The following is a 21294-nucleotide window of genomic DNA, read 5'->3' as shown; positions in this document are numbered from 1 at the left end:
TAAAGTAAGTATTTTTTTCCTCAATTTTTTTCCTCTTTGATTATTCTGATGCATTTTTCTTCACCTCTATCCTTGTCCTTTTAATTTAACCCATCACATCTTATACCATCTGTTTCTCCCACTACGTTCCCCTTTTCTCTGTGTGTGCATTCTAGTTTTCCACAAAATTACTTCCCTTGTCCTACTACTGTTGAGGAAATTTCTACTTTGCCATTTGAGACCATAACTGCCTTTTTGTGGCTGATTTGATTAAAAAAAGTCTTGAAGTAAATAAGAAATATGGGGAGGATAGAACATGTTTTTGTTGGTTGGGTTTTTTGCTTTAGAAGTAATTTCTTTTACTGCAATTTCTTGCAGTAAAAAATGAATATATAAATAAATGGGGCACTTGCCCTGGATGTGCTCATAAATTCTTTTATGGGAACAGAAGGAAGGGTCTTACTCAAGAAAGAAACAGTCCAAAAGAGCTATCATTACTTAAATGTGAGTGCTGCTTGCAACTGTGGTATTTCATTAATTTATCAAGATTCAGACATTCAAAAGTTAGGCTCAAATTAAAATGCTAAAATACAGAAGTCCCGGATGCCAACAGTCACCTCCTGTGCTGGCAGCAGCCCTCAGCACTGCACAGTCAAGAGGTCAGGTGGTTCCAAGTACCACGGGATTATCCCAAAATCTGGGCTGAGCTGTCAGATGTCCCCTTGTGCTCAATTTCAAAACACATGTGGCACCCTGGGCTTTGTGAAACTGGAATGAGAACATTGAAATGTCAGAATAACAGAACCAGGCACTGAGTACTGATGATTTTATTTAATCAATCCTGACACTCAATTATTGATTAAAAATTGGGTAGGGGGTTTCTGTTATGTTTTACAAAGTAACATTTTAAGTCAGAATTTTAAACCTAATAAGGAGGACATTTCAGAGGATGAGGGATCTTGCACTTCAGATTGAATCAAATACACAGTAAAACTCTCCATGAGAATCCATCATCCCTCAAGGACCGTTGTCCTTGCTAAATACGGTATGCTTATATGCTTTGAATAGTTTTTATATGTTGAAAATACTGTTCTTTCAGACAAATATTGCCTGCCTGTGAATTTGGAGGAAGTTGTAGATGCTTAAAAGAGACTGGAAACAATATAATCTGTGTGAACACCATCTATCAGCCCAGCTCCATTGTCATGCACAAACCAGCAAGGAATATCAACCCCGTGTTTAGGATCTCTTCTGTAGTCCTTCTGCCAGCCCCTGCAAGGGAAAACACAGCCATGGGAGTACTGAGGTAGGAACTGCACCTGGACAAGACAATCTTGCCTAAGTCTTTGCTAAGGACTTCATAATTTTGTACCTTGTTACTATCAGTTCATTGTTTTTAACAATCATTGTGGCATCTGGTTTCTTGGGATCAGACCCAGGATGAATTTCAAGTATGGTGAAATCAATGGGCTGGAAAAACTGTCCTAGAATGAGAAGCCAAAATTATCATTTCAGGCATTAAAACAGAAGCAAATCAAGCAGAAATCCCAGGATTTCTACATTCCTGTGCTGGTTTCCATGTGCCTTCGGGGTTTTGATTGGATAAGCAAACAACAAGTTACAGGTATGGCTGAACATATGCCTATGTATTATTGGTATTATTTTCTCTTTATAACCCAGAATTGTATCCACATCATCTGGGTGTAAATTCCAGCTTCTGAGTGCACAGAACAATTACAGCCTTTTCTAGATATCCTTCAAGGTATCCTCACTTGGTGTCTTGTCTAGTCCATTGTATTTATTACATGTTTTCCAAGTCCTCAGCTTTTTAAAAATCAAACAATGCATGTGTTGATCTCCGAAATTTCTGTGTGTGATTATCCTCAGCACAAGTACAATATTCTGTCTATAAAATATGTAGTCTCATAAGGAAAGACCAGCAGAGAAACACTAAACAAAGTCATACCTAATAATCCATGGGTCTGTTCAGACAGTTTATCACTTTTCAATGTATAGAGTCCTAGGAAATCTTGGTGGAGAGGATGTTTCTTCCACACTTGGTGCAAAACAACAACAAATGAGACGCCACTGCCCATTGAGAGCACCAGATTTTTTTTTCTGTTAATTATCAAAGTTAAACTGAGGAAAAAAGAAAAACATGACTTAGAGTGTTGTGTTAACCAGAGTTAACAACAACAGGAAGAAATGGGAGAAGACAAAACATGTCCAAGAAACAAATGTGGCTTTATAAACTGCTCGGTGTTTTTTAAAAGAGAGGGTTTCCTGCCTAGTTTGGTCCATGGAGTCTCTCTGCGTGTCACAGACAGTCACAGAATCATATTAAATGACACTGGAAAAGGCTATGGGGCCTTTCAACTTTTCAGTAAGATGTTTTTTGCAAAACCTGTTCTTTAACAGTATAACTAGTCACAGATAGGTTTGTGATATGTAGATACAGCACCTCATGCTCAGTGATACAAATTCTATTGATTAAACCATCACTTCCTTGCCTGGATGCTACATGACAATTTTTCCTTTAGTTTTTCAGAGAAGTCAACTCCCAAACTGCCTATTTTAGTGCCTGGGTAGAGAAGATTTGCTTCTGATTGTGTTAGTGATATCATCCATGCATTTATCACAATAAAAAAAGCATGTGTATGAATGACAGTTTGCTCTTTCTGCTGCACTGCCAGGCCTTGAGAAAGCAGGAATTTTATTCTACACAATGAAATGTAAAGGAGGAAGAGACAATGTTGCCTGTTCCTTTTATAAACCTTCTGCACGGGTATAAATGATTCTGTAATAGATCCCATGAGAAATATACCTGCTGACAAGAAAAAAATATCAATTCTGTAACTGCCACAAGTTCCATTTTTTAAATGGAGATTTTTTTTATGGGACATTATTATGCCTTTGAAAGATTACACACTATGTCTGAAGTTACTCCTTAAGTATTTGCAAGACACTGCTACATTAAGCACAATACCAAATCTAATTTTACCTTAGTCACAGTAGTAGAAAATCAGGGGGAAATCTTCATTTACTTATTCCAAGCAGAGGAATTTGTGAATAATTCAGCAGTTACACAACAAAGTAGAGAGCAGAATCCAGCAGGGCTTGAATCAATTTCTTTTGTAGATTCACACAACAAATCTTAGAAGTATATTATTGATCAACATTTTAAAATATTTTCAGAAGACTAGAAAGTAATACAAGAACCTGATACCCTTTCTGTAAGTCTTACCCTGCTTGTTTCAAGGTGACTGAGTCCAGCCAGGTGAAAGCTGTTTTTTCATCACCATTCTGAATTGTGATTGTCTCAGGAGTTACTGTCAGCTTGAAATCCAGGTGCTTATTTGCTATGCCAAGTTTTCCAAAATATGAGTTTTGGATCTTTGCATCACTATTTGCTCTCTTATCACCAATAAGTTCTCCATTGACTGTGATGCCTAATACAGAAATGAAACAAGTATTGTTTTATAGACAGGACCTGATCAACCAATGTCAAGGAGTGTCTTGAAAATTTAAGAACAACAACTTAAGAAATATTAGTTGAAAAATATACAAGAATTACTTGTGCATGTTTGTACCAAAGTAAAATGAAGTTCTGGGGGTTGTTCTGTGAATTTCCACAAAGCCAACCATCATTTTGTTGAGAAAAGTTGCATTTCTCCCAGAGCACAGAGTGTGTGTGATGGGCACAGAGAGTCTGGGTGACATCAGCCTCTCTTTACCAGATATTCCACGAATTGGCAGCCTAAGGATTATTTTATTGCTTCTACTACAACTCACTGAGAAAAATTACTACTCTCAACCCTCACAGTGGTTTTCAAACTAAGTTTAAACGTTCATTTTGCTCCAAGAAGTGAAAACAGTCATGGTAATGATACCCTCTCATAGCTACAGGACCTCCTGCTAACTTTGCTGGGAAAAAAAGCTTATGCATTATAAAGAGAGAAATAGCCTTTAAACATATTTTGTTAGAAGTATTCTGTATTTTAAAAAAAGTTAAAGACTCACCTGTAACTGGGTCATTTATTAAATTTAGGATCATACCAGGGTTTTCATTGATATTGAAACAAATGGCATCTTTTTTTTGTGGCACTGATATAATGAAGTGTGGATCTCCATCAACTGTAAAGGCAAATCGCTGGTGTCTGTATAGTGATACACAGGGTCAGAGCTCCACAAGAGCATTTAATATTGCTTAATATTATAACTAAATATAAATTACTTAATAGGAAACAGGCGGTTATCAACATAAAAACCTACTGATGGGAAGGTGGACTGAGAAAATGACCACATATAATTTCAATTACTTGATCTTTAAAAGACATTGAGAGATGCTTAAAGCAAATCAAAATACTTGCCCCTTAAAAATGAAAAATGGCTGCTTTTATGGAATTATTGAAAATATTCATAAGAACTGTGTAATTTAGCCTTAAAAACCCTCTTCTGTTCTCCTAGACAAACACTACTCAAACTACTCACCACTAGTATACCATGTGGGTTGTGGTGCATGTGTGTGATATAGTGGTGAAGCTGCAAAAGGAAAGAAAGTTGTTAGAAAAACACACACCAAAATGGAAAATTGCATGGTCTATATAATATGTCAAGGAGTTAATATGCTAGGTAAATCACTAATTGCATCCTAGTTTTTAAAGCATGTAGTCTATGGAATGACAGTGTGTGTGCTGCTTTTGAATCAAAAAAAGCTTCAGGATAGAGACAGATTTCACTTGTAGTCTAAATTGCTCTGAGGGTTTCCATATAGCCCAAGCAATCTATCTGTAGGACACAAATATTTCAGACTTGAGGATTAAGCTTGCAACAAAGAAATGCAGCATCATCCATTGAAAACTTCTGACTTTTTTACTTTTTTTCTCCCTGCCCCCCCCCAGAATGAATTTAAGTCTTTTCAGTGAAGACTTGAAAAAATTAGACAGAGACAGAGAGAGAGACTGTTACTAATCTCCAGAGCAAAAACATAAATCTAACTCTCCCATTTCCAGGATTGCCCAGCCAGCAATTTGGTGAATCAGTTACTGTCTCTTGAATAAAACAGATGCTTTTTGTACCAGTGACTGAACATGTTAATTTAGCCAGAGATACTGACATCATAGTCCCGTGCTTTATATAATTCCAGAGGAAATGCAAAGTGAAGTCCATCCCCTGTTCTTGGGAAACAGCTTTCAGGAAAAAATGGTGGTTTGATGAGCAGGCATTTACTCCTTATAAACTATGTAGCTGAAACTTTGTCACCTCGTATTGTTCAACCTTTAAGTGTGTTTTCAGCAGTGAGCAGAATTTGGTAGTATTTATTGAAGTGCAGTTCTACTGCCAGAAAAGGTGTCTCTGCATCTGGTAATTTCAGTTGACAGATCCTGCTCCATTCAGAAACTAAAATTAAATTACTTACCCACCAAAGGACCTGTGAACATCCCTGCTTGAATGAAACAAAATGTTATTTTAGAGGCTACAAAGAACAAAACCCAATCTCACCCACTTCCTTCCTTCCTCCAAAACCAACCCAAAAAATCTTGTATTTATGTATAAATTTCTAAATATTACAAAGTAAAAATTTAGTCAAAACAGTTTGTTTAATAGTGCTACACAGCAGCAGTCTTGAAGGGGCTAAAAGCACACCCTGCTTTACAGCAAAAATGTTACTTCTCCAAGAGCATGGGGTTTGTTCTGTATGAGACTGGGAAAACTTGCTCATCCCTGATCCCTCTGTGCCACCTTGTTTGAAACTGTACTTCTGGCAGGTAAGAATTGCCCACCTGCTTCCACATTGTTCTAGTCTTCTGCTCTTTCTACATCTGAAATTCCATCAGGGTGTCCGAAGACAGGGCTTCGTGCTTTAGAAGTGGCAATCATGGCATGAATGAAGACATCTCTGTATGAGATTGCTACACACAGGTACCTGCAAGTCCCCAGTGCCAGCCCTGGAGAGCAACTTACTTGTACTGGGCCTGAATTCCATGGTGGTGGGATGGTGCAATCATCAGAGACAGGAATTGAACTGAAAGCACTATTTACAAACTTATCCATCTGAGAAGTTGTATATCTATTTATAACACGATCTTGATTAATTCCTTAAGAACTTTATGAAAATCTTGCATCCTAGATCAAATAAGTAATGTCGAAAATCCATCTCTATTAAAAATACTGAGTAAATTTAATAAGAAATGTACATACCTTCAGCTGTTACCACGGGCAGGTGAGAAGTAAAAGGAAGAAAAATAGAAATTTACAGTTTCAGTTATACAATTAAACAGGAAGGATTCTTATTAAAACATTATAAAAAAAACCCAAAACTGTTTGACAATTCAACCAGCTATCTCCAGTATTTTTCAATGCTATTTCTTCCCAATGATACAACCCAGTATTTGTAGATCAAACAGAAATGTACTCAAAGTAAAAAGCTGTTATGTGGGGCAGCAGAACCACAATTTATTATGTATGGGACAAGAGCTCTATTTGGAATTGTTTTATTGTTGTGCCATACCTATACTGAAAAATGTTCATTATTGGTTTTACTATTTTGTGGTTTTCCAGGCATTTGGGTGATTCTATTAATACTGACTGGATGATTCAGTAAATTGATTCGTGAATTGAGAATTCAGGGTGAGTAAAATTATTTTCTTTTCTTATACAGGAGCAATGCTTCGAGTATTTTCTCCTATTACTGCTCTATACTGTCTATATACAGAGAGGATTTCCTTGGAAAGAGGTTCAGAAAAGAGCCTTCGTACTACAAGTACCTAGAAAGGGAAAGCAAAGAACTGAAGATGACTGAGTAGATGCCACTTCTGTCAGATGTTTGGGGGTTTCCATCTTAGGGAGGCCAGCTGCAAACTTTAAAGTCATTATGCTGTGTAGTGACTTGAATGTTAAATTAATCATGAAGCAGTTTTATGCCAGCATTCCATTATGAGAGTTACGAAAAATAATGCAAAAATTTATCAGCAGAATGCCTGAAGAATTATTCAGAGTTGAAGGGCACTTAACAATTCACTGGTTTCAGGACTTACTGCAGCTGAAAAAAATCTCACTGATCTCCAGTATCTGTTATTCTAAAATGCCTTAAGTTCCTATGCCACAATCAGGAGATTAGAAAGTTTTTCATCCAGAAGGCAGCAGAGAGCCCACACAGAGCCTGCAAGGAACTTTTAGGGGCTCTAAGCAAAACTTTGGGGAAAAAATAAAGGATGTTGATAGAAGAGACTGGAAAGCCTCTGTCAGACCTGTAGGATGAGGGTGGCTCAAACAATACATGGAGATGAAGTTAGGGTGGCTTGGGGGCACACTGAGCAGAGAGCATTGCCCTGCTTGGCCAAAGGGGAAGAGTATTTGTTACACAGGGTTTAAACAGAGAGGCTGAACTGCAGGAAAGGACAATGTTTCACTGAAGAAGGAGTTCATAATTAGCCTAAATATCAGAGGAGTTGAAAACAAATTGTGTGCTTTCAATATATTTGCTTCTCTTTCTGCAATATGTATTACTATTGTAATATATTTTACATATGTAATCTCAAACTTTTTACAACCTGATACATCCTGCCTGAGGAAGAGCTCATGCAAATTTTCCCTTTTCATATGGAAAGAGGTTACTACATCTACCCCCTAGGCTCAAGTATGTAGAAAAATAAAGGAGAAAGTGATGGGAGGTCATCTGAATATAGCTGGATTACTAGATTAGAAATGCTTCTTGGTTTTCAGGGTCTTTTTTCTGTAACAGTTTTTATATTTAGTTTAAAATACATTTATTTTAAATTTATAGTACTTTGCCCATATGATTTAATAATGAAGGATGGTTTGATGAAATGAGCTTTACAATGAGAAGTAATTTTGCATTAACCACACATGTGCCAGGCTTGGAAAGTAAATTTTTCAGATCCATATTTAAAACTGTACCCACATGAAAGCCTTTCTTTAGGGGAACATCAAAGGAACTCTTGGCTTGTCAAATACAGTACAATTGTGAAGATGTCTATACCTTCAGTGGGTTTATCAGCAATCCCTTCTTCATTATCATTTTCTTCTGGTTTTGTTACCACCATGGATGTCAGTGGTGTTACAAACTTGTACTTTAGTGAGAGAGCCAGGGCTTGAGCTGTAAGGTTTTCCTTTTCTTCTCCTGTAGCTGTAATGCTGAATACAGGAAGAGACTCCCAGCATCAGTGATTGCTGAATTACTCACCAAATTTCAGATCAAATATTTTATTTTAAAGTGAAGTCATGTCTCTGCAGGTAATTTATCAGTATCTTTGCTACAGTCTAGGAGCACTTCTGATTCTAGTGGCTATCCAAATGAAAGGCAAAACTGTGCTTTATACTTGGAATAATTTTAAATTGTTTCATTTGCAACCTGAAACAGGAATACTGAGGCTAGGGAGGAGAATAGGTTGGTGGATTTCCCTCGCTGATTTTTGTTTTCCCATTGGCAGCTCAGTGGGATGTGAATGCCAGCTTCATGTCTTGGAAGCTGCAGGAGTCAGAGGGTGTAAGGGGTTCAGAGCTAAGGTGTTATTCCAGATATAGTTACCGTTTTTCCAAGAGTTGTTCAATGGTAAGATAAGCCCAGAGCCTTTCAATGTACTCTCCAAATATGTATTGTTGTTCTTGGAAAGCCTGAGCTGTTTGCTCCGCACCTTGCTGTGTAGTGTATGACAGGGCGTTGTCAGCCTGTTGGGAGTAAGAGTATTCTCTGTATTATAAGTAGCCAGGGACTGTCAGAACTTCCCAAAAATTAAGACCTTCAAACCTGAAAATCTTATGAAATTGAAAACCAGTCTGGTTCTACACACTTGCCCAGGAAATTGCCAGTGTTGTATGAGGAATTTTGTCCCATTGTTTCTGGAAAGTTTACAGGCGTACACTACAGAACATAACCTGGTTCCCACATTCACATGGCATTTTTGTTCATCAGAATGGAGGTAAAAGATACATGCAGAGATTTTGTGTATCTTACATAAGTCAAAGAAATCCATACTTACACCTTCACCTCTTACATCTACAGACAAATGGTTTTGGTTGCTGTCTACAAAGCGCCCAGCCACCACAATCTCAGACCCATCATAGAAATGCTTAAAGCTGTTAGTAGTTAGGTCTGATATTTCATTTTCTGGGTAGTTTAACTCCACATCTATGAGCATGGGATTTGACACCTCATCATAAAACCCCTGTAGGATTAAAAAAAAAAAAAAAGAAACCTTAAACCATCATTGTTTCTTTAATTCATGGGTAGATCTGTAACCAGAAACATCCTGCTATTTCAGCAATCAAAACTAAAAGTGTAATTTATAAGAAATATATAGAAATTTGGTTAAATCTCAGAGTGCAAGGCCTAGAAATCTACAAATAATGGAAATGAGAAAGGACATACAAACTCTTCAATCTTGCTAAGAGAGAGGAAAAATATTTGAGAATAACATTCTGTGGATGATGAATTCTATCATTATAAATCAAGAGGGATCCCAAGCTTCCTGTTATTTGATAGAGATAATTTTCTAGATCTCTTCTCTGCAGAGACTGACATGACAACATAATCAAAGGAGACTGGGTATTTGATTTTAGCAGAGCTTGCAAAGAAATCCAATATCTATTCCTTTGGTGAATTCTTTGAATGGCTGCTATTGGAACGTGAGAAGTAAAAAAAGTCAACCCTGTATGGCCTATACCTGTTTCCATGTCTTATACAACTCTAAAATGCCTCAGGAGCGTGGTAAGATACATCTGCTTGCAGTAAGTTTCTAAAGAAAGAATATCTAGAGCTTTATGATCTGTTACCCCTCTTGTCCGTTGACTTGACATTAACCACATGATCTGTGAGGTGCAGGAGATACAATGATTGCAGCAATATCACCAGAGTGTCCTTCAGAACTGTGACTTGTGTCACCCTATGCCAAGTTTTGAACTCCCTGCCATAGCCCCCAGTGTCTCCCTTTTACTGTCCTTGCACTTCCTGCTTATATAAGGGAAGGGGAAAATTACATGCCAGTAAAGGTCCCTTCCAACTCAAACTATTCTATGATTTTAATACTCTGATCACAGCAGACTCTGGAGTATCCCAGTATCAGATTACACACAGGGATTTTGATTATTTGAAAATAAGAATGTATGTATAGTTATCTGACCTAATGTATCTCTGATCTCATGTAAGTGGTAATTACTACACCTGAAGCTGCAAAGCTGCATCAGAGTCAGGATAAATCCGACGGGCCAATCCTTTATTCTCCAGTGCCATCCTCTCCAAGAAGCCATAGTCGACACCACTGCCAAAACCAAGATTGTATAAGGTGTATTTGCCATCAATGGCCTTCTTTACTGCTTTCTCAATCTCCTGAGTATTTGATACACCTGCATCAAACCAGGAAATGTTTGAGTTGTTTTCAAAAATAGATTAAATTAACACGAAATCAAATATGACTTGTCATGTTCATATTTCTTAGGAGACATTACTGAAAACTTGATTTAGTACTATGATGCTAGTATAGTAGCATTTAAATCATGAAAATATCCAGAAGTCAAAGATGAAGGCCAATTTTAACTAGCATTTTTTGTTAGTTAATGAACTCTCTATTATTCCATCTAACACAAACTTACCTACGTTTGGATGGCCATCTGTTAACATGATAATTATAGAAGCGCTTCTCCTGGGCACAAGGTTTTCTTCGTGAGCAGCATTCAGAATATCAATCCCTCTCATCAAACCACCATGTAAATTTGTCACTATGAGGTAGACATAGAAATTTGGGTTCAGCAAAGGCTGTCAAAATAAAGGTCCATTTTTCACTGGGGTGTGAAGAGATTTCATTACAGTAAGAAAATGAAGGATTTGGATTTACAAGCAGGGGGATGTCTAGATAGAAAAGTACCTGCACTCTGGAAACATAAAGAGAAATAGATGTCGTGTTCTGAGTACAATTGAACTTGAGGAGTGCCTCATCAGCAATCTGAAACCCCAACAAACTGTAGCATTGTGTTCACAGAATCAATCAATAAATTAACTCACACAATGACCTATTGGCAAGGCCAGTCAAGTACTTACTGCCTTGAACAGAAATGCGCTGAACAAACTTCCTTGCCTCATCCAAATTCTCAGGAGTGGCCTTGATTAATGTTTCTTTCCAGGTAGATATTTCACTATCAAATAATATGAAATTGAAGAAGTCATCTTCTTTAATGTCATCTAGAATTTTTAGCAGTGCTTCTTTTGTCTATAAGACAAAGACATTTAAATATATGATTCAACGTTTAACAGAATAGGTGCTTACAGATTTTACATTATTAATCTCTCAGCATTGGGCTATTTTTTACTCCTACACAGTATATATAGTATATATGCAAAAATTCTGAGCTTGTTCTGTTCCTTCCAGTCCCTGTGTCTATTACAGAGTAACTCTAGGGAAGTCAGTCAGCTGCAATAACATCTGGTAAATCTTTGTAGCTGAGATGAAAATCAGGTTTCCCATCACGGTTGGTTGCTTACACTGAGATAAGCTGGGATGGCAAATGGGTAGCAACAGGTTAGTGGAGAAGCTCATAAACAAGCATGCCTGGATATTTTGATACAGCACCAAAACCTGAAAATTCTGAGCATTAGCTCAGTCGTAACTCTGAAAAGAGCTGCTGCATCCCAGATACAGAATGAACAGAGAAAATGCACATAATCTGTATGTACAGCTTTGTTTGGAACTGTCAAGTACACATGACAACACTCTCTGGAAATGCTGAAATTTAGAGTTTTGAACTAATGACATTTCTAAGTAAATGTGGCCTAAATGTACAGATTTTTATTCTGCAGTAACACTGCAGACTAATACATATGGTACTGGGCATTAGAGAGGTCACACCATCAAGCCACTTGGTACAGTTTAAGCAGCACATGTGCACTGTAAGGTGTCGTGTCCCTTCCAGCACCATCCCCCTCCCAGCACTTTGTTCCAGCTCTTTCACTGGAACTCTATCCTAATGTAATAACTCACCTGTTCAATTTCTCTTCCATACATTGAGCCACTAGTATCCAATACAAAAATAATATTCTTGGACAACTTTGGAAGATTTGTTGGTGCAAAGAAGTGTACAAAGTAGCCATTGACAATCTGGAAAAGAAAACGTTAAAAAAACCCCACACCACCACGAAAAACTTTGGTATATTACAAAGGTAAAACAGATAAAGGAGGTATTACCCTCATTTAATGTCTAGCCTCTGAGTGGTCTAAAAGGTTTTAATGGCCCTGACCAGTCTCACCTCTGTCCATGGGCCCAGGAGTGTCATTTAAGTGCAAGACTGGGCCTTTAGTCCCTGCCTGAGCTACAGTGTCAGAACATCTGTCTCCAGCTGTATCACAGCCATACCTCTTCCTATCCATGGACTCCACCGGTTTGGATCCCACCCTGAAGACTGACTTCCTGCTCACACTCAGCTCCCTGTCCCTTAGGAAACAGCTGGCCCTCACTGCTCCCTAACTTTTACTGTGTGAGTTAAACTGTTCAACAGTTCAGAATTTCAAGTTGTTAGATTTACCTGCAAATTATCTGGAGTTGTTCTCTTCACATCATATTTTACAGTAAAATCCCCATCCAAGACAGACTGTGAGCAATTTGCACAGGTTCGCTGCTGATCAAGGGTTGGCTTGAAAGAGATATGACCCTGAAAAGAAAAGCCTTCCTTAGATCTCAACCTTAATAGATGAAAATCTTCTAAAGAACACATCTGCATTTTTTTAAAGCTGATAAATATATATTCACAGACATAAGAATAATCTGTTTTATCGGGTTGGCTACTAGTTTTTATGTATCCATATGTATTTAGAAATTTATTGGTGGTAATTGATACATGAAGGCTGCTATCTAGGGCTTTTTCCATATGCTTACTTCCCCATCTGCCTGGGGTCAGCTCTTCACTCTGAATGACAGCTTTGATAAGGCTGTTGTATGTTTTAGGAATTCTACCATCCCCAGACAAGGGAAAACTCCTTGTTACTGATTCAGTTCTTCTGTAAGAGATATAGTCTTACTATATCCAGGTTTCTACTCGCTGCCATTGCTAGCAAGGACATTATTATTTCAGAATTATAACCATAATAACTAAATCATGGAATGCAGTAGTAAATGTACCTTTTTTCCTGAAAAAGTTTTTTTAATGGTATTTTGCAGCTCATTGGTGATGAATGTTCCTTCTGCTTCCAGCTCAGTGATACCCTGGGGCTCAAAGATATCTACTTCAATCTGAAATATTAATTGAAAATTTATTGTCATTGATTAAACCACAATACATCAACTCAGCCATTTACAGGAGGATCAGCAACTACAGACAGGAAAGAGGGATTTTCATAAAAGCAAAAGATATTTACTTTTGTGATTCATAATGTCAGTCCAAACCTACACTTGTGTGGACACATCTTCAGCCAAACAGGCCTTTTCATACACAGAAGTTAAAAGTAAAGCTAGAAATACATAAACTTTAAGAGAAATATAACTTGTTGGAAAGCTAGATACTGGTATTCTATCAAGGCAGATAGGAGTGATCAAAGACCAGTTTTAGCACACAAAAGCTGCAGTATTCCAGAATGTGATATATGCATCACTATGATTGAAAGATGATGTTGGTTCACGGTGGTGTGAGAAAGCTGGAGTTTATGCTATAAAGGCATATACAATTACTCCAAGGCATTGTAATAGCTTTTTCAGGTTTTCATACAAGATTTCTTTTGGAATGCTCAGTAGATGAGCAAATTTGTCAGGTTTACAAGTAAAAACCTGCATTAAAGCATGCTGGTGAGGACTCCCCATGGGACTCTTGAGAAATATTATCATGGCCTTTAGCTCACCTGTGAACCAATGGGAATGAACATGGTACTCCACTTTCAACAGATACACAGAATTCCATCATCTCTTAAATTACAGTCAAATTTGATCAGTTTGCCATTTACCTCAAAATCTTTGACAAGCTGCTTTGGTTTTACTTTGATGAACATTTCATATTTTCCAAACTGTCGCTTCAGCAGTTCCTCGTATGTGAGTTCAAAAGTGACTTTACTGGCTGCTTTAATGTTGACTGAGACAGTGAATTTTTCTGTTTTTCTTCCTGAAGCTCTGTATTTAAGTGGGTAGGAAAAAAAAATCTTTATCCTCTTTCACAGTATTTATTGTTGGTGGCATATGATTTTCAAAAAAAGTAAAACAAAGATGAGAATGTTGATCTATTGCTAAAAGTCATCAATCAATACTCAAAATCATACTCAATCTGTAGAATTTATTCAAATTTCCCAGTGAGCTTAATCCCAGGAATAGGTCACACAAAGTCAGTGAAAGTTGCAGGAACAGCCTTTCCATAGTTGCAGACAGTGCCTGTGTAGTCAGAGGCTGTACACCGCATTTATGACCTGTGCTACAGCAACTATAACTTAATGATTGTTCTTTGGTCCCATATGTCAGCAATGTGCCAGAACACAGCATTTCCAATCTCACAGTCTGCTATGGCATGGTGGTGTGGAAGCCACACAAGACATCATCCTTACTTGACAAGACCAGCAGTCTGTCCTCTTGAAACAGCCTTCTCATATTGCTTTTTTGCAGCTTCTTTCTCCTTTATAGTTCCAGGATAGGTGACACCATCAATTGTCCTGCAGATGAAAAAGTCTTAGTTTAGTTGAATGCTACTACAGGAATTCTCCCTTTATTGATTGGTTTGCTAATAACCACTTTCACAGACCTGCTATTGCCAAGATTTGAGCCCTTTCACTGAAGCCAGGCTCCTCAGAGAATTTAGCTGGAATGAAGAGCTCTGTGCTCAGTATCATAAAAGAATCTAAACCAATTTTTACTTTGAATTAGATCAAACCTGGGCTATAGCAACACAATTTACACCTGCCATATTCCTACACTTCAGCAGCTTCACCACCTCATCTATTGGCAAACCAACTCTCTGGATGTGACTCATCTCAGATATTATCTACAGAGGAGCATTTCATCCTTGAACTCCTTAGATGACTAAGCAGCCATTTCTCCTCACCTCATTCTAGAACAGAAGTTCTAATGTGCATTATGAGTGGTCGTGGCCTAAAGCTACTGCTTCTCTTCACTGGCAATAAAGCAGGCACAGTGTGATTAGCAGAGATGGATTAACTGAATCAAACCTCATCACGGTGGAGGACTGCATATGATTGCAACTACAGGTACAAATGTAAAGGAATAATTCTACTTCCTGCCTTTCATTCAAATATGATATTTAAATGCAAAGATAAATTAAGCTATACAGCCATCAGGGAAATTAAGTAGTGGAAATTCCCTGGTTTGATAACACCAGAGTAAGTAAGTGGTATTTCTGAAAAGGTGGATGAATCTGCAGGAAAGGTCCCCCATTCCCTAAGGTTCCCTTCTATTCATGATGATGAATAGAAACAATTGAAAATTAGTCATCTTTTCTGTAGATGTACCAATGTTTGCCTTTCTCCACATATCTTGCATGTTAAGTTAATAGTACCAGAAAATTACCCAGGAGGCATTCAGAAATGTACTCAAATGGCAAAGTAAAAATGAACATTTGGGTTCAGTTTCTCCCAGTTGAATTAGCACAGATTTTCAGTCTTCTTTAACAATACTGTAAAGATTACACACATGCTGAAGTTGGTAATGAAGGCTGTCTTAGGGAGTTCAACATCAAAGAAGACTTCTTTGGACACATTTCCACGATTGACAGCTCGACTGGTGATGACATTGTGGGCAAATCGGGAAGTTACTTTACTATCAATTTTCATGCTATAGATTTCTATCCCATTGACAATCTGTAGATTGAGAAATGCAAAAGACAAAAAGAACACTAGCTGTTACACTGATGTATGTGTTAATCAGTCATGATCATGTTTTTAAAAAGAAACAACAGCAGGACACTGATCACTCCAAAGCAAAAAAAGAAAAAAGAAAAAAAAGAAAGACCTAATATAAGAACTGGAGCACAGCTGTGGTTCATTGGATATCTATTTCACTGACATGATAGTGCTATTCCACAAGTTATACCTATAGACTCTTCAAAAAAATACCACCACCACAGCAAAAATATTGCCATTATAAGAACAGGTTTTTTTCTCTACTTGAGAGAGTGACTTTTTATGGTTATTCAAAGAGCACAAGTGTTTACTGCTGCCTCACTGTATTTGTGACTGTAGTTATCAGAGGCGTGGATGACTCCTAGAGCAGGGATGTAAGTAATCCTCTTGTTTAAAAATAGACCAAATGCCTCCAAATTCTATTTTATGTTATTCTCAACTTCCTCCCAACTGGAGATCAGTATTTTTTAAACAAGGAGATGGGCAAGGCAATACTTATTTTTGTTGAATGCTCAGGTATAAGGTTGCTGGAGACTAAGTGATAGCACGGGTAACAACAGATGTGACCCATTAGGAGCTGCACAACAAGGTCTGCTTCTTGCAGCAAAACCAGCACTGGAAAGAACCTTCGAGTTTTTAAGATGGGCCTGATCTCTGGCTGATTGATTAAGAAGGTCCCCAAACAATCAAAACATTTAAGCATTGCTGAAGGGCAATCCAGGTCAAGTGGAATCAGCCTCAGAGATGAGGTCTCCTGCCTTCCTTAGCAGTAACTGCAACATAAAAGTAAAAACAAAACCAACATAGAATGCATGTCTGTTAGAGATACAGAACAAGTTAGGTATTTATTCAAATACAACAAGATTAAAAATCATTTGTTCATTCTCTTTCCTTGCCCAGGAGCTTCCACCAGAGCTTGGAAAGGAACTGTCTAATTAGTCCTACTGCCTAAAGCAGCAGCTCTGGGCTGTTTCCCCTGTCACACACACTCAGAAATATCCATTTGCTCAGACTGGACTCACAGAAACATTTTGTAAACACAGTAACAATATTCTTGTCCCTATAAAATCTTGGTAGCCTGGACAGAACCAAGACTTACTCACCAAGTCATTATCAGCATTTCGCTTCTGTAAAGAGAAAAAAAGAGAGAAAATCATGACTTAGGTTGGAAAGCTGCATTTAGAAATAAATCTCTTAGCACCTCTGTAGTTGTCACAAGTCAACAGAATTTGTCCAGGAGAAGGAAGGCTTGAGAAAGATCTTCATTAATAAACTGAAGTAAATTTGAGGGAAGAACAAGCAAGGCATCTGAGGCAGGTTGTAGTTATTTTGCTCATGGCATTCCCAGCTTTGGTGAACCTTTTGGTTTTCATTTGATGTTAGGGTACCTTAAATACTGTGAATTTGAAAGGTAAATTAAACTTCGAATGTTGCTCATTTTGTATTTTGCTCATGTGACACAAAAAGTGTCTTCTTCCAGCTGAAAATAAACATGGACCTTTGAAATGTGAGGGAGAATGAGAGGAAAAGAGGCTCAACTACTCAGTGCCATTCATAATTAAATGTCATTGAGACTAAAGAACACACTGAAATCCGCTTAATAGGTCTTCCTTGAGTATAGGTTGGCTGTATGGTGACCTCAAGTAAAACCAAAATATCTCGTCCTCATAGTGACATCTTTTTCTTGGGAATTCCTGTATCTGTGTCCTGTAGTACATATTTTTAAACTTATTCTCCTTTGGAATTAAAAAAACCAGGTTTTATCAAAGCATAAAAACCCAGTTTGCACATTTTTTTCCCAGTCACACACATCCAAACTATCAGGCAGATGCACCCTTACATTTTTTCAGACTCTAAATTTTTCCTATTTCAGCCCAGCAGCCTCTTACCCTAACATGACTAGGTCGGAAGGTAATTCAGCAGGATTACAGAGAGGAGAGGCTGTCACTACAAAGAGCTGCATGGAGGAAAGGGGGGGAAATAAGTAGTTAAAATGGTTTTTTTCCATATTTGCTCCCAGAGTAGGTGCAAATATCAGAAGCTGTACAACAATATCACGTACTCTGTTCTGAAAGAGAGGACAGGCATTAAACAAACTTCCTGAGTACTGTTAAAATAACAGCTTGCGTAACTCAATTCCCATCAGCTCAGCTGCAAACACCTTATCTCGTTTGGCTTCAAGAGCCTCAGGGGTCACATTTTGTGGAATCCTGTTTACCCACTCCACCAAATACAGGGGTAAGGACACAATAAATCAGATACACATCTCAAGTACATTTAAGGCTTTCAGTACCTTTCACAGTTAGGAGTTTTACAAGTTGGAAACACAAACACAGAAGGTTATTTTTTGTTTATTTTGGGGTTCTTCTCAAGACACTATTATATCTGTGGTAATGCAAGGTTTGAGGAAGGAGGCTTCTCTGCTGCTGTAAGAGTCTGGCAAAAAAAAATCTGTGTACGTTTCTTTAGGTTCATCTTTCAAACTGTTACTGCCATCCAGATGATTTCTGTGTGTCCATCTCTCCTGTTTCACAAGCATATGTGGATTCCTTTAATGCCTGTATAGAGTGTGCACCAACTCAAATCCAACTTTTCCAATACTGGAATTATCTTTTCTGTATCCATACTGTCATTACAGCTGGTAATTTCCCCTTACAAATCACAAAGTGAGGTACGGGAAATGAAAAGATAGAAGTCCATGAAATGTCAGTTTGTTTGGTACAAACTTTTCTGTACAGTGGAATTACCAGGCAGTTTATACAAAATACAAACAAACAAACACCCTAAACCTATAAAAATGTGTATATCTACAAATTCTGCAATTCTGACTACTGCTTCCATATTGAAAGATACTGTACCCCATTTAAATTTTACAGAATTGCTGTTGTGCACATTCTTTATCAGAATTATGGGTTCAACAGTAGTTTTGAAGGAGTTCTATTTTGATTCTGTAAATATTTTGAGGGGTACTCTGCAATTTCCATTGAAACTACAGAAAAATCTCTCTGTGAAAGGCATTACTCACTTTGTACTTGGGCTGATCTTCAATCATACTCAATCCAGCTGGACATCACCCAGCTACCTGCTCTAGCTGACCCTGGTTTGCACAGGGGAGGGGATTACATGACTCTTAAGTCTGTGATTTTGTTCTGGAGTTTTTCTTTTTTAATGATTCACTTGGGTGTAACTTGAGCCATCATTAACATCAAGGTCATTTTAAACTATGTGAATAGAAAGCAACAGTGTGCCAATCAAAATGATTATGCAATTCTAGACCAAAATGAGAATTAACATCCTCTACCCTGGATAATTGTTACTTGATAAAATGTTTCTGTATTATTTTCACATACTTGCCAGGTGCACCAATTGTTATAATTTATTTTTTTTTTAGTTGTGTAACAGCAACAAACTCTTCTTTTGTTTGATACTGTTTTGCTGTGGCAACAGAAAAGAATAGAGGTGCAAAAAATCTATGGAAATTAGAGAGGAAAAGAGAAATTTGAACTCTCAAGAAAACAGGGAGGGAAAAGAGGACTGCATTACTGTATTTGCTGAAAGAAGCCCTGATTGTACAACTTGGGAAACTAAACCACAGCATGACTTAAAGACTCAGCAAAGACTGTACTGTTAACTTGAAGTTACCTCTGGGAATTCCCAACACTGAACAAGGTATTTACATATATCCCTAAGTGCTACATAGGAAAAACAAGGCATGAAAATTATCTCTGAATCTACAGCAACATTGAAGATTTCACACCCCAAGTGATGCTAATTGGGTGCCACGGAAAAGAGCCCATAATGCAGCTCAGATGTGCAAAGCAAACCTCCCTGTGAGCTATGCGGGAGCCTCACTGCTGCCAAAATGAGAGGACCATAAAGGCAAGGCTGTGCCATTGCTACCTGTGCTTTGCATGCTCTGGAGTTCTACAGGGCGTTTTTAATCCAGAAAAAACCTTCCCAGCCTCAGTAGCTGCGTGCATAGGAACAAGGTGTGCCGGCACACACAGGGAATTATGATGCGGATTTTTGTTCCATTTTCAGCAGAATTGGGTCTGCCAACTGTGTCTGCCTGGCTGTGGCTCTACAAGCAGCTTTGACAGCTTGAAGGTCATCAGCCAGCCAGAATTCCAGCCACGCTTCACCACTCTCCACTGGATACTGCTTGCTCAAAGGGGCCAAGACACGGGTGGGCATCGAGACCTTCATCCTACAGAGCAACCTCCTCCATTTCAATCAAATACATTTGCATAAAGTACAGAACCAAACGGGGAGAATCAACTGACTTTTCCACAGTGCTCTGCATGTATGGATGGAACATTGCACAGAGCTTTGGCAGTTTTCCATTTAGAAAGGCTTTAGCATTGCAAGACGTACAGAGAACAACAGGCACTATGGTAGGAGGAAAAAGCTCCATTATATCTGGGCTACATAATGGTTAAATAATAAGAATCCCTGGCATTTCCAGTTTGCAGCATTAAATCTCAAGCTGACTTTTAAAAGTTAGACATGTTACTATCCTGATTTTCAAAGAAAAATTCTTGGCAAAGATCATAACCTAATCAACAGCAATCAACTGTAAATTGCTTTGTCCTGTTCTACCCAGTAACTCAAAATGCTCCCTAAAGAGACTTGCTCTCTGTAACTTTTCAGAGTGCATAACCACTGAGAGAGAGGAAAATAATATATCGAGGCGAGGAGTAGTGGCCAGCAATTTAACCAAAGAAAATTAGGCAAAACATCAGGCAGCATTGCCTTACTCAGAGATCCAGTCAAAACCAGAATGGCCCCTTTGAGAGATGTATCTCATGTTGTGCTAACATGCAAATCTTTTGAGAAAAATCCTACCATGGCAATTGGATAGTAGGCATTTATCTTGATGCCATGTTACATCTCTGTTTTCTGCTTCTTAGAGCCATCTTTTCGCTGGCATTGCTAAACAGGTGCCAAAGTCAGTTCCCTGGCAGCACTGATTGCTTTACACATTTAAATACTTTACTAAAACATGCCACCATTATGTGGTGATGACAGGGAATACAAAGGAAAGGGATGTTTCTAAAAAGAGAGAGAGAAGAGCTTCAGAGCTGATTGAAAACTGAGGCTGATTAGAGGTCCCAGTCTGAGTTTCAGCTTTGATCCTGTGTCCAGGGGTACCAGAGAACACAAAGCTCCTGCTACCAGCATTGCACGAACTCTCTGATAAATGCTGATAAACTGCAAGAAATTAATCTCTGAGGAGTGGGAGCCCCATACATAGTTGATTACTTACCTTGATGTTTCTGACATGTGTTAGCAAAAAGTCTGAGGATGCAAAGGCGGGAATCAATACTAAAATACAAAGCAATAGATTGTTTTCCATTTTGGAAAACAAGTGAGGGTCCAATTGGAATGATATGCATAAATATCTAAAGCTTTGTTTACCAAATGTTAATAAATAACCCAATGAGAGAAGTGGGATTAAGCATTAGGCATTTGGGAA

At 38.1% G+C, this 21294-nt stretch overlaps 1 protein-coding gene and 1 long non-coding RNA gene across 5 annotated transcripts; one reads left to right on the top strand and one right to left on the bottom strand.

The window, feature by feature from the left end:
• Positions 1–791: 791 nt before the first annotated feature.
• Positions 792–21181, bottom strand: LOC125331782 (inter-alpha-trypsin inhibitor heavy chain H3-like). 4 transcript variants are annotated; one of them, XM_048316148.1, is made up of 22 exons: positions 21085–21181; positions 16922–16945; positions 15610–15776; positions 14511–14615; positions 13923–14085; positions 13108–13218; positions 12515–12640; positions 11973–12089; positions 11036–11204; positions 10591–10716; positions 10163–10344; positions 8982–9167; positions 8531–8670; positions 7982–8136; positions 6181–6186; positions 5399–5425; positions 4471–4521; positions 4000–4113; positions 3224–3428; positions 1946–2118; positions 1352–1463; positions 792–1251 (listed from the first exon to the last, which is right to left on the bottom strand). In XM_048316148.1, exons 1-22 carry the CDS (start codon positions 21172–21174, stop codon positions 1122–1124), a joined length of 2679 nt encoding a protein of 892 aa, XP_048172105.1. In that variant the 5' UTR covers positions 21175–21181; the 3' UTR covers positions 792–1121. The 4 variants fall into 4 exon arrangements, with proteins under 4 accessions (XP_048172105.1, XP_048172106.1, XP_048172107.1 ...); XM_048316149.1 differs by having other exon boundaries at positions 5399–5422; XM_048316150.1 differs by lacking the exon at positions 8982–9167.
• LOC125331783 lies at positions 1203–6898 on the top strand. Its single transcript, XR_007206187.1, has 3 exons — positions 1203–1285; positions 1495–1603; positions 6541–6898. It is a non-coding gene; the product is annotated as an uncharacterized LOC125331783 (long non-coding RNA).
• Positions 21182–21294: the final 113 nt, after the last annotated feature.

This window comes from Corvus hawaiiensis, chromosome 11, assembly GCF_020740725.1.
Source record: "Corvus hawaiiensis isolate bCorHaw1 chromosome 11, bCorHaw1.pri.cur, whole genome shotgun sequence".
Lineage (NCBI taxonomy): Eukaryota > Metazoa > Chordata > Aves > Passeriformes > Corvidae > Corvus > Corvus hawaiiensis.
Note: the sequence above shows the minus strand (reverse complement) of the source record. Positions and strands in the feature narration are given on the sequence as shown.

Excerpts from the sequence above, each read along its gene's own strand:
- LOC125331782 (XM_048316148.1), bottom strand. The coding sequence starts at position 21,174 with ATGGAAAACAATCTATTGCTTTGTATTTTAGTATTGATTCCCGCCTTT. Across the intron at positions 14,616-15,609 it reads TTCATTACCAACTTCAGCAT|GACAATTGATGGTGTCACCT; the intron begins GTGTGTAATCTT and ends TTTCATCTGCAG. Across the intron at positions 14,086-14,510 it reads CAGACTGCTGGTCTTGTCAA|AGCTTCAGGAAGAAAAACAG; the intron begins GTAAGGATGATG and ends ACTTAAATACAG.